At 36.7% G+C, this 13,495-nt stretch overlaps 1 protein-coding gene across 5 annotated transcripts in view; it reads left to right on the forward strand.

Annotated features, from left to right (window-relative positions):
* Nucleotides 1–1,943, forward strand: part of LOC120091317 (mechanosensitive ion channel protein 2, chloroplastic-like) — an 8,969-nt gene extending 7,026 nt beyond the window's left edge. For all 5 annotated transcript variants that reach the window (XM_039049294.1, XM_039049298.1, XM_039049297.1 and 2 more), the window contains 2 exons: nucleotides 314–370; nucleotides 560–1,943. In XM_039049294.1, coding sequence (XP_038905222.1) covers nucleotides 314–370; nucleotides 560–1,447 — 945 coding nt within the window. In that variant the 3' untranslated portion in view covers nucleotides 1,448–1,943. The remainder of the gene's footprint in view (nucleotides 1–313; nucleotides 371–559) is intronic.
* The last annotated feature ends 11,552 nt before the right edge of the window (nucleotides 1,944–13,495 follow it).

Raw genomic sequence — 13,495 nt, forward strand, 5'->3', positions numbered from 1 at the left:
TTTTTTTTTGTCGAGTTGGTTGCTGCATCTTTAAGCGTGCTACAATACTTGGAAGGACAATTTTAAAATTAGAGTTCTCTTGGATTGGCACCATTTTAGATCTCTACTTATCCTGAATTTATTAGATTGGGGGATTAATCATTTGACATGATCTTCATAACATTATAGTTTTAGGATAGGCGATTGTTGTCAAGACAAACTGGTAGATTATGCACCGTTTCTAGAAAACATCATAAATCCTTGTTTGTTTATATCAAATTGTAGGGGCCTCTGTTCCATGTTTCCTAATTGATTTATGTCCTATTTTTGCTAGATTTTGATATCTTGTTTTGTCAAGACTTCGCATTTTGAAGAATACCTTTGTGTAAAGGTAAATTGATCTTTTCTGCTTTATTATCATTCTTTTAAATAAAATTTTCTATACTTTTCATTCTTTCAATTTTCTACTAAAGAAGTTTCAGAAATTCCATTGGTCCCTTTTGTCAGTCTGGATATCGTCTGAATACATTTGAATTCTGAGCCTCTTTTTTTCCAATTAACTTGTGATCTGAGGAATCAGGAAGCTATAATTTTGGATCTTCTTAGAGTCATTAGACATCACCGGGCTCGACTTGCAACACCAATCCGCACAATGCAGAAGATGCATAGTGATTCAGACATGGAAAGCGTTCCATTTTCTGATTCAATATTTGGCCACCGTGGTGTGACTTCGAATCGCCGCATGTTGATGATCGAGCCCCCTTACAAAGTTTATGGAGAAGATAGAAAGCAAAGCCATAGCAGGACATCACGCACAACTGGAGAACAAAATGGTAAGCCCATTTCACGGTCATCGGGTGACAGCAAGGCAGTTAAAGAGACGTCATCTGATAAAAAGACGGAAGTTAAGACTGGAGGAGATGTTGATACAAAAAAGCAGCCCAAAGTTTCAATGTCGACCTCTGAAGATAAATCAAGCAATGAATTGAAACATAAATCGTCATCAAGGTCTGCTGCAAGTATCTCTGACATGCCAACTTCTGATGCCAAAACAACTAAATCAGATGCTGATAATTCGATGGAAGATTCCATTCCCAAGCAATCCGAAAATAGCTCAGGAAGTAACAGGCAGAACTTGAAGCCTTCCCTTCCTGCTGTTTCCTTTCCAGAAGATGTTAAGAAATCAGGAGAAACTACTTCAGCAGCTTCACAGCCAAGGATAGAAGGCGAGCAGACTACAGTTTCAAATCAATCAATAACAAAGCCTGGCGTAGAAGAGAATATAATCCTTGGTGTTGCTTTGGATGGCTCTAAGAGAACACTTCCTATTGAGGACGACTTACCTACTGCATCAGGAGCAAAAGATTTGGCTGCATGCAGGAATGGGAACAGTGCGAATGGAGCAACAACGCCAGATAAGAATACGAAACGTCAATCTCCTTCTCCTACCACATCTTCTAGTGAGTAGTAAGACTATGGTTTCATGCAGGGGATCCAGATTATTTGGTAAACAACTTTTTTGACAGAGAAGTTTGCATTGAGGTCCTATGAAGCTGCGTTTTCTCAGCGCTTGCAACAAATTATTCTCACCTGACTACAGTTTGCAATGGGGCAGGAATGTACATTTGTGCCATTTTGACTCTTGTTTCAGTGAATTCTGAAACAGCAAGCTGTTTACTTTGAGGATCAGCGGCCGTTAATGACAACACATCCTTTCAATTGGTAACATTTTCTTGATATAGAGCTTACGTTTTGTACATAAAACCTGTATCTTGAACTATAAATTATGTATACTAACAAAGAATATGCTAGATTGAATCAATGCATTTTGTAGAAGGATCTCAATTGTCTTCAAGAGAATACTGGGAATTTCGCATATAATGAACAAAATGCTCAGTTTGTAGTTCTGTTACAAGATTTTGAGGAAAATGAAAGCCGTTCGGCTCAGACATTTCTTTTTCCGAGTCTTCAGATCACCATTTTGTGGGTTTCTTTTAATCATTATTGGATGTTAAATGCTTTTTATTTATTATTTATTTTTAAATATCTGCTTGAAGTTGTGGCTAGGTTGAGATGTTTTAATGTATGGGTTATTAGTGCATTTTTAGGCTTGATGTTAAATGTTGGGTTGGTTGAATTTTGTGTAATTTGTTAGATGATTGGTGAGTAATTTCGAATTTCGATTGAGAAGTTGTTAATTTGATCTTCAATTCAAATTTGGGTAATCGGAGCGGGTAGTACTTTTAAAGCTAATAATTAAGTGCATAGCAACATTTTTAAAGAATTACCAATGTAACAAAATCTATTAGTGATAGACTCCAAGAGCTGGATCTAAATTTTGTTATATATGCAAAAGAAATTTGCATTGCTCTTTATCTGCTAATACTTCGGACTTGATTGCTATGCTTGTAACTGCACTTATTCCAAATGTATTAGCAATATACCCAATAAAGCATGTGTGTTTCATTTTCTAAGTGTATCAGCAATGTATTAGATGTACGACTAAATGTCTTAGACATCAACTAGTAAATGCTTGAAATCGACATAAGTATATCTAAACATCAACCACCACACATTTTTTTAACCATATAGAACATTTTGGATTTTTTATTAGGGCTAGTTGCACAAATAACAATCAGTTTTAAAATAATAAAAAAATGTAGAACAAGGATAAACATATTAGGGATATGACAAAAAATTAGCACCAGATATCATCGATAGCAACTATCAGTGATAACAATATAGATAAATGATTAAAAATCCCACCGCAACTCACCATTTCATGCTTCTTCTTCTTATTTTCTCAAATTAAAAACTATCACTAATAGCAGCTAACAATGGTAGCAAATGATAGCAGCTATCACTGCTAGCCACTGATAGTTACTATTAGTTGCTATATTGATAGTTGCTACCAGTGAAAGCATTCAATTTGATAAATATTAATACAACCTTAAAATAGTAACACTTGAAATATTACCTTTCAATTTGCTATCAGTTTTCAATGGCTATCATTGATACACTTTGATCAATTGGAATCAAACTTGAACTATTAACACCTAAGGCCATAAATGGATATCAATGATAGACTTTTATAAATAGTTATCAACTTTTGAAAGGGAACTATCATCTTTCAAATACTAACATTTAAAGCTACAAGTGATAAAAGTCTATCAATAAGAGACTATAAGTGACTATCTCTTATATTTATCTAAGATATATCACTAATATCACTAATATCATTCATTTTATTGATATATACCTAAGTCATATCACTTATAACTATGACTATCATTGATAGCTTCAATCAGTGGCTATCACTGAAAACTTTTAGCAGTGACTATCAATGCTAGACTTTCAGCAAATGGAATTGACTTTTATATTATTAATATCATCGATATATGGATATTACCTAAGTTCTATCACTGATATAACTTATATCACTTATATCATAGTTATCGGTGATAGCTTCTATCATTGATAACATATTATCAGAGATAACTTTTGTCATTCCTTTTTACCATCAAATAACATGTTATCAGTATCGTTGATAGCTTCTATCATTGATAACATGTTATTAGTGATAACTTCTATGTAAGAGTATAATAACATGCAGCAGAAGTAACAAGGATCAATAAGCATTCAAATTCACTAATTTTGGTAGAAACTAAAGCATGCTCATCTAAATAAGAGGATTTTGGATCATACCTTTGTAGAACTCTTCAAGATCTCAATCAATCAGCAGCAGTCTTCTCCAAAGATCACCGTGAACCACCTCAAGATCTTCCCCACTATCCTCTTGGAGCTTTAGACCGAGTTGTGGGACTCAAGAATAGCTTGAAGTAATGTAAAATGTAAGGAGAAGCTCACAACAGCACTCACTCGAAGAACACTTCTTCAACTGAAATTTTCTCTCAAATTTCTGTAGAATGCCTACTTAAAAAACACTCAATTCTTCTTTATTTATTGTAGGTGAACATGCAAAGAAGAAATGTGCATGGTTTGCAGCTCAAGCTGGGAGTTAATGAATAAGAGGAAGTGGGTTTTGTGTGAGTATGAAGAAGATGATAATGGAAAACCATGAAAATCCATTTTGTGCACGTTCTCCAATTTTCCAATTTATCTTAAAATCAAAATTTTGATTTTAAAACCATTTTGATTTTAAAACTGAAAAATTAATTTTCTAAGATTAATTTCATAAATTAATTTAAAATATATTAGTTAATTTAATATCAAATATTAAATTAATTTTTGCATAAAACCATATTTATATATTTAAACGATATTTAAATATATATTCTTCTATTCCGTTTAATTTTAATTTGGACGTTTCAAATTAATTTCTCAAGCTACTCTAAAGCTTAACCATTTATGAGGTAATAGGGTACCTCACAGACCTACAGATCATGGGCTCCAACATTTCAAGATTAATCAGCTCAAGCTACTTTATTTAATCCAACTAGAGAGACCATGGAATATGCTATCACACTTCCCGCTCCCACTAACTATGAACATTCTCTCCATCCATTTTGGTATTGACCTACCCAAACACCATCCTTTAGGGGGATACTCCCAGGGTGTCACGAGGCCGAGGATAGATCTCACGATGTGGACTATGAGGGAGAAATGCGAGAGGTGTAAATGAAGCATCAAATGCCCCAAGTACCCCCCACTAAATATTCTACCTAGAGGTTTATTAACCTAGACAATCCGGCTACTGATTATAATCCAAGTCATTTATTAAGTTTACTTAAAAACAACTTTTGTCTTTGAAATAAAACAAGTCCAAGTAGTCAAATTAAACTCTTTAATGGAATGTCCTTAACTTGCATGCATGCATGAAATCTATCAAATCCACTTTTCCAGGTAGATTTCCAGGTAGGGGTGTTTCGTTGTCGTCACCTTAAATACCCCAGCCTAGACAGAACCCGCCTTAGACAAAAGGTCCCTTAAAGATAGATTTGTTACACTTTAATCTTTTACTAATTATTTTAGTTCTGGTTTCATTTTATAACCATTTATAAAATAAACTACTAAAACACACATGCCACATAACAAAATATTTATAACGTTTATAAATATTACGCTAAATAAATTATGCATATATAAATATAACCCTTATATTATATAATGCATGAGCATGCATTTACGTAAATCAAATCATGTTTCACTAAATCATAACACTTATAATAAAGAGAATATGCATGACCAATGCATAACCTAAGGTGGGATTTATTTATATGTGCATACCATATGACATAAAAAAAAGAATATATATATATATATATATATATACATATCACATGTATAAAACCATGGATTAATGGACCGGGATGAACCAATACAAAACTGGAATGAGAAAACTGTCTATTATTCTGCCGAGAAAACTGGATGACATGCGAACCGGGTCTTGAACCGTCGGGTGAAGCTCCCATCATTTAGTAAATGCCTCCAGGTAAACGATCGTGTAGCGCACACTAGACGCTGTCTCTTATACACATCTAGATGTGTATAAGAGACAGGTTAAAAGTAGCGCACACTAAACGATAGTGCGAAAGCTAAACGATCGTATAGACAACAATGAGGCCGCGAAGCCTGATCGTCTAGACGATCGCATAGTACGCGAAAGCTAAACGATTTACCATGCTATTACTCCATGATCGTATAGTTAATAACTAAGCGATGAGGCTTGCTGAGCTATACGATCGTCTAGTGCGCGCTCGCGTTAAATGACAGCCGAGCATCCGATACTCAGCGATCGTCTACATCATCGTCTACATGACACGATCAATGCTTGATTTTCTTCTTCTTCGAAGAACATCAACCCTTGCTCCGAACTTTATCTCGAACGACTCAAGAATCAAACTAACTTTGAATTTACAGACTTGATAGCAATTAATTGTGCCCAAAAAATTAGGGGTCTTAACAATTAACTTAAGAATTCAACAAACCGAGGTTACATCCCAGAATACTCCATTAATCCACACATCCACAAACGAATTAATAATTAAAATGGAGAGAAGACATGTTACACCCACCAAGAATGTAAATGACATTCTTTTGCAGTAATAAATTGGAGTATCAGAAACCGAAAGCTTTGATACCAATTGAAGGAACTCTTATTCAAGAGTACCTATGAGCGGAAGAGGGTCTTTCCAATTCATTGTGACAAAATTTTCACATATAAATTCAAACATACTAAAATGCATTCATAATGCTAAATATAAACATGCTCAAAAGAAAAATGAATAAGAGATTGAAAGATCATATAAGTTGAAGACTTATTATTCATAGCAAATCTCGCTTTTTGCTGAGAAGTTAAGTTATTGCTCAGCAAAAATCAATCATCTACCTCGAACAGTCTCCACACGAACAGAAGAAAACATGGTTGACACCACCACTCAGAGCCCTCAGTATTCTTGGAATGAGAATCCAAAGGGTGGGCTTTGTTCGAATTTGGTAAAGGAAAGAAGGAAGGGAGATCATATACAACGATCAAGCAATGAGAGAGAGGCTCGTCTACCGTATAGACAAAATGCTAGATCGTTTAGGTGAAATATACGATCGTGTAGGAAAAGGTAAGCGGTCGTCTAAACGATCATGTAGGAAAAACTAAGCGATCGTCTATACGATCGTTTAGTAAATATCAGGCACTAAACGATCGCTTAGAAAAGGTAAACGATCGTTTATTAAATAGCGGGCACTAAACGATTGCTTAGAAAAAGGTAAACGATCGTTTAGTAAATAGCGTGCGCGGGTGTAATCGTTAAACGATCGCTTAGCACTATCATATAGGTAAGCGATCGTTCAAGCACTATCATATAGGCTCAAGTTTTCTATGCGATGAAACTCTTTAACACAATGTCCACGTGCATCCCATGATTAACACACCGTGAGCTATTTAAGCATCTCAAAATGATTTTTCAAATTACTCATCCGTTATAAAACAGAAGAGACGTCGTCCTATTACCCCTTTAACCGTCCAATTAATAGACAATGAATATGATCACATCATATTCATAACTTATGAATTAATATCATATATTAATTATAGTATTTTTCCTCCACTAGATATAAATCATATTTATATCCAATTTCTTCCAAATTAATGTATCTCATACATAAAGTTAATTATATCATATATAATTAACTAGTTCAATTATATCATATACAATTGAACTCCCTCTTGTCAATTTGAACATTTCAAACTGATCAAAAATTGACTCTCAACTTGTATCCAAGCTACCAAGGGGACCTTATGGGCCTATGGCTCGAAGCTTCAACAGTACGTGAATAGCTGACCAAACTCTTTAGCCACGATATTCACCATCCGTTAACCGCCAGAAATTCCACTAAAGATTAACAGTTGAACTCTTCTTACCATAGATATATTTCTATGTCCATTGGATATAACCAATCATCGGTACGATGATCCTTCATAGATGTTCATAATTACAGCAGGCCAATTTACCGTTTTTCCCTTGTAGTTACATCTTATTCCTTAAGTACCACTGATCCCTCTAATGAACAATACAAAATAGTTCTACTATGTGTGAACACCTCTCGGACCATGAGAAGGTGTGTGGCGCCACATCGTTCAAACCCCAGGATCAGCCCTTAAGAGAGCAATCTCTTTACTTACCCCTGCTTCGGGGAAGGAGTGAACTCCATCTTGTGAAGTTGAGATCCCAGCTCTTAATCAGACGAATCCCCAAAGTGGTAAGTTTGAGTCGGCACTTTGGTCACTCGCACTCATGCAAATCAAAGGACCGCCCTCAATGGCAGGAGTTCCCCATTGGGGTTGATGTCCTAAAGTTTTGTGTCCTGTAGTTTGTAAACAGTATGTACGAACACTTGTGTTGTTAATATATGATATTTACTTCACATCTTGTTTTTTGCTCAATTAATTATTTTATTTACTTTACCACAAACCAATAAACATAAAATCCCTGGTTATCTGTATGTGACTCAAGCATGTATGTGGTGACATACAAATGGATCATGTCTTGAGTGATAACCAAAATGGTCTGTAGTAAATGGATAAAGGAGGGAAACCTTATCCTTGTAATGCTACGGACGCGGCCTGCTTTGTGGAATGGTCACAAGTGTTGTGAATTGTCACAGATGGCCTGATCTGATCATTCGTGTTGGGGACATACGAGCGGGGGCATCCTATACAAAGAGTTTGTATAAAACCTGACCATGAAATGTTAACGTCTTGTTATATAACATCGTTCATGATAGAGACTTCACTTCACTAGGATGACCATAGGTAACATGGACCTCAATCCTGAGTGAGTTGGAAACTCCTGCCATTGAGGGCGATCCTTTGATTTGTATAGTGCAAGTGACCAGGTCGCCGATTCAAACCTACCAATTTGGGGATTCGTCTGATTTGGAGCTGGGACTCAGCACTACAACAGATGGACTTCACTCCTTCCCCAAAGCAGAGGTAAGTAGATAGATGGCTCCCTTAAGGGCTGATGGGGCTTGAACGATGTGGCACCACACACCTTCTCTTGGCCAAGAGGTATTTACACATAGTTAGACTATTTGTGTTTGTTCATTAGAGGAATCAGTGGTACTTAAGAAGTGAGATGTAACTATAGGGCAAAACGATAAACTGGTCAGCTGTACTTAGAGCATCTGTGAAGGGTCATCGTACTCATGATTGGTTATATCCGGTGGACACAAAAATATATTTGTAGAAAGAAGAGTTTAGCTGTTGGTCTTTAGTGGAATCACTAACAGTTAACAGATGGTGATATCGTGGCTAAAGAGTTAGTCAGCTATTCACGTACGTTGGAGTTTCGAGTCACAGGTCATTAGGTACCTAGGTGAGCTTAGATAAAGTCGAGAACCAGTATTTGGGTTAATTTGAAATGTTCAAATTGACAAAAGGAAGTTCAATTATATATGATATAATTGGACTGGTTAATTATATATGATATAATTGAACTAAATGTAGAAGATACATTAATTTGGAAGAAATTAGATATAAATATGATTTAATATCAATAAAGAAAAAAACACTATAGTAGATATGTGATATCAAACTATAGGACATAATATAAATTATGATTATATTTATTAATTAATTAATTATATGATAAAATAACGAATTTATCCATGTTCGAAAATGGGAAGTGGGCTGCGATGGTTATGGTAACGGCGGATTAAAAATGAAAATCGTTTTCATTTTTTCACAATCTTGTATTCAAGTTTCGCCCGCGCCTAAAAGAATTCGTGAAAGCGATCGCGAGAGCCTATACGATAGAAGCTCGTCCGTCTAAACGATCGTATACATTTTTCCTAAACGATCGTTCAACCTTTCATGCACGATCGTGTAGCTCTTCTATACGATAAGCATTTTTGCTATACAATAGCACAGTTTCATCCCCCACTTGCTTATCGTCTACACGACGTGTTGTCCTCCGTCCTCTACCAAACTCACCAAAGCTCACTCTTTGGGTTTTCACGCCGAAGATACCCGAGTTTCACTTGTGGTGGTGTCTTTCTCACTACAGTGTTCGTGTACGTTCTAATCGTGTTGTTGCAGTCGACATACTCATCGGGTGCTGGTAGATTTGTTGGAGGTTTTCCGCTGCTTAGGGTTCAGACGTTCGAAGAAAGTCTTCATCTAGTATGAACCTTTTTCTTGTTAATTATTTTATTCTGAGCATGCCAATAATTAGGTTTATGTGCATAACTATTTGTGTGGAATATATGTTTTTTATGTTTCGGTCACTTTGAAATCAGAGCAATCTAAACCTGCTCATGGAACTCTCGATATGAGATTCTTCAATTGGTATCAGAGCCAGGTTTCTGATACTTCGATTTCATCTGTTGCAACAAAATAACATATACATTCATGGTGGGTGCATTTCTACGTTGTTTTAAATGTTAAATCTGTTGTGGATGTGCCAGATTAATGGATGTTTTCGGGATGAATTGCCTCGATTTGTTTAATTCCTTTTACATTTGCGGCTGTTTGTAAAGGCCCCTGCGTTTTTTAGCATAATAATCGTTATCGAGTCTGTATTCAAATTTTGTTTGAAGTCTTGAGTTGTTCGTCGAAGTTTTGGGAAAAGGTTGCGACTCTTCGAGGAAGGAGACAATCTAGGGTTAATCGCATCGTGCAGAAGAAGCTCTACGCGATCGCTTTCCATCGCATCGTAAAGATGAAGGAGTACGCGATCGTGGTTGAACGCATCGGTTAAACGATGGGGTATGCGATCAAGAGTTGGTCGTATCAGATTGATGATCGGGCACGCAATCGCTGAATATCCTTTAAAGCACGCTAGACGATCGTTTAGGTCAGCAAGCTTCATCGCTTAGTAGTTGACTAAACGATCGCTTAGTAACTCAAGGTAAATCGTTTACCTATCGTCGCGCTACACGATCACATGGACGATCAGGCTTCGCAACCTCCTCGTCGTCTACGCGATCGTATGCTAATGCTCCTATCGTTTAGTGTGCGTTAAAGGATCGTCTGCCTGCTGGAGTTTGCTACACGATGAAGACCTCCTAGCAGTTCAAGACCCGGTTCGCCTGTGAACTGGTTTTCTCGATGAAAAAATGTATTAGATAGGGTTTTTCATTCCGATTTTTGGTTTAAAGGCTCATCCCGGTCCATTAATCTCTTTGTTTATTACATGCGATGTATGTTTTATATGTCATATGGTATGCACATATAGTAAATCCCACCCTAGGTTATGCATATCATGCATCATCTCTTTATTGTAATTTTTATAATTTAGAGAAGCATGATTTAATTATTTAAGAGCATGCTCATGCATCATATAATATAAGAGTTATATTTATGCATGCATAAAAAGCATTGACATGCATCATCTTTATATTATAATTGTTATAGTATAGAGGTGAATGATAGCATGTTTGCTTGGTTATTACATGTAATATAAAAAGTTAAATATAATAAATGGACCGGGACATTGCATGAAAAGCATGACACATAGGTTACTTTATAAATGTTATAAACACCTCGTTGTGCGCATATTTTTTTTAGTTGTTTCTTTTTAAGAGTTTAAAAGAGAAATTAAGAAACTAAAAGAAATAAGAAAGAACATGCATGCTCACTGTTAGGTTTAATTTATGGTTTTAAAATGTTTACTTGGATCAAATAGACCTAAGATCAACGGTTCTAATATGATTTACAAAACCCAAAGGGCTTTAATCTTTTAAATCAGTTTAATAGTTAAAATTGGCTTAATAAAAGGTTAAAAGTGTAGCAAATCTATCTATAAGGGACTTTTTTGTCTAAGGCCGGGTTTGTTCTAGGATAAGGGTATTTAAGTTGACAGAAAACATACCCCTACCTGGGAACTTACCTAGAAAGGTGAATTTAGATAGATTTGACGCATGCATGCAAGTTAAGGACAATCCATTAAAGTGTTTAAAATGTGACTAACTTGAACTTGTTCATATTTCATTTAGACGAAGTTTGTTTATGAGCAGACTTTAAAAAGACCATTAGTTACTTAAAATCAATAGTTGGAAATTGGTCTAGGTTAATGAATCCCTAGGTAGAATATTCAATGGGAGGTACTTGGGGCATAAGATTCTTCACTTAAACTTTCACTTTTTCTCTAAATAAGTTCACACCGTGAGATCTATCCCCTCAAGCCTCGCAGCAACCTTTGGCGTGTCCCCCCAACGGATGGTGTTTGGGTAGGTCCAATATCAGGTGGAATGGAGAGAATGTTCATAGTAAGTTGGGAAGTAGGAAGTGTGAATTAGCATTCCTCCGGTTTCCCTGTTAGGTTTGAATAAAGTTATTGCAGCATCGTCTCGAGGCACCCCTGGGAGTGTCCCCCTAAAGGATGGCAGTTTTGTGTGTTTCTTTATTTGATCTTCTATAAGAAGATAAGGTACTTAGCCTCTTTGTCTAATCTGTCTTTTCCCTACGGTAAAGCGCAATTTAGGGCGGGGACTCGTGGCATCGAAACGAGGGGTTACACATACACGAAATAGTTTAAAGGTTAACGATTCTAGACCGAAAAAAAAAAAAATGCGGCTGTTAGGTTCAAGTTCCAAGAGTTGGTTCCTGCTAATGGTTTGAGAATGTTCTCATCCAGTTGAAGGGGCAACTGTTCACCCAACCGAGGGCGTTTTTGTCCTGACTCACTGGGGCATCATTGGCAGAAATAGAAGTCTAGAACTTTAGGGTACTTGAAATTGTTTGCAAAAATAAATTGTTTAACGTGTCTTAGCAAAAATCTAATAAAAATTTATTCATTTTTTCAGCAAATTTTTCAAATAGCTTATGCCACTTATCCGTTGTTAAGCGCCGAAAAATTAATTGGCCGACAATTTTTCAACATGGAAACACATGATCACGACAAATCCTAATCCATTCGAGGATCTATGTTCGCTCTCACGGAGGCTTGTCCTCCTAATCCAGCTTCAAATGTCGCTCAACAATGTTTTGGGAGGCAATACGAGCGATGACCAAGAGGAATGAGAAGGCCCGAGCCTATATCTTGGCAAGAAACTTTCTTGACGTCTTGGCCAAGTAAACATGAGCCTATGGTCCTCAGCCTGTTGAGATCAATGGAGTCCCTATGGAGGATGTTTGGACCACCATCCTGAACAGCTTATGCATGAGTCTCTTCAAATACATATTCAACTCCAAAATGCAAAGAAGGCACCTCTATTTCGTGAACAGTGCTAGAACATGAATGGTCCAATTCAATGTGGAGAGTTTGAATGGGTCCTAACCATCGATGAAGGGGGGGTTAGCCAAGTTTAGCATAAATCCTGCATTCTTTGCCCGAGGCTTCCCTGCACTTTTGTTAGCAATGTGATTCTAACAAATTGAAGTATAACCCTCACAACTCCTCCTCAACGAGTTGCAGGCATACCAAATCCTTAACTGAAAATAAAGAGAGGCAGAAGTGTGAGGCAAAGTGGCTGCTTCATCTTAAGGAACGTTCCCCCATAGAGGTTTGATCTTCGAACGAGTCTACACCTTTCTCTCTAACATCTGCAAAAGGGAAGAAGAAGAAGGGTGGTAAAGGAAAAGGGAAAGGCACCTGCTAACCCCCGCCCTACACCCGAGGAAAGGCGTCCCACTTGTTGCTAAGGGAAGTGTTTCCATTGCAACCAAAGATGGACAACTGAAGAGGAACTGTCCTTCGGTAAATCTGAAGAAGAAGAAAAGAAGCCAAAGGCTAAGGCCAAGGTGGAATAAAGGTAATGTGATTTACTTGTGCTCAAAACTTGTTTTAGTAGAGAATGAAGATTTTTGCCTGGATAATTGATTCAAGCGCCACTATCATGTTTGTTCTTCTTTTAGGGGTTAGATCTTGGCGACAGTTGGAGGCTAGTGAGCTGACGATACGAGTAGGCACTGGAGCACGTCGTCCTCAGTTGTGGCAGTTGGGGAGGACTCCAGGTTAGCTTTACAAAAAATAGGTTCTAATTTTAAATGATGTAATATATTGTTTCCTTAATTAAAAAAGAACCTATTTCTGTAAAGTGTTTAAATTGCAATGTA

This window comes from Benincasa hispida, chromosome 11 (genome assembly GCF_009727055.1).
Source record: "Benincasa hispida cultivar B227 chromosome 11, ASM972705v1, whole genome shotgun sequence".
Lineage (NCBI taxonomy): Eukaryota > Viridiplantae > Streptophyta > Magnoliopsida > Cucurbitales > Cucurbitaceae > Benincasa > Benincasa hispida.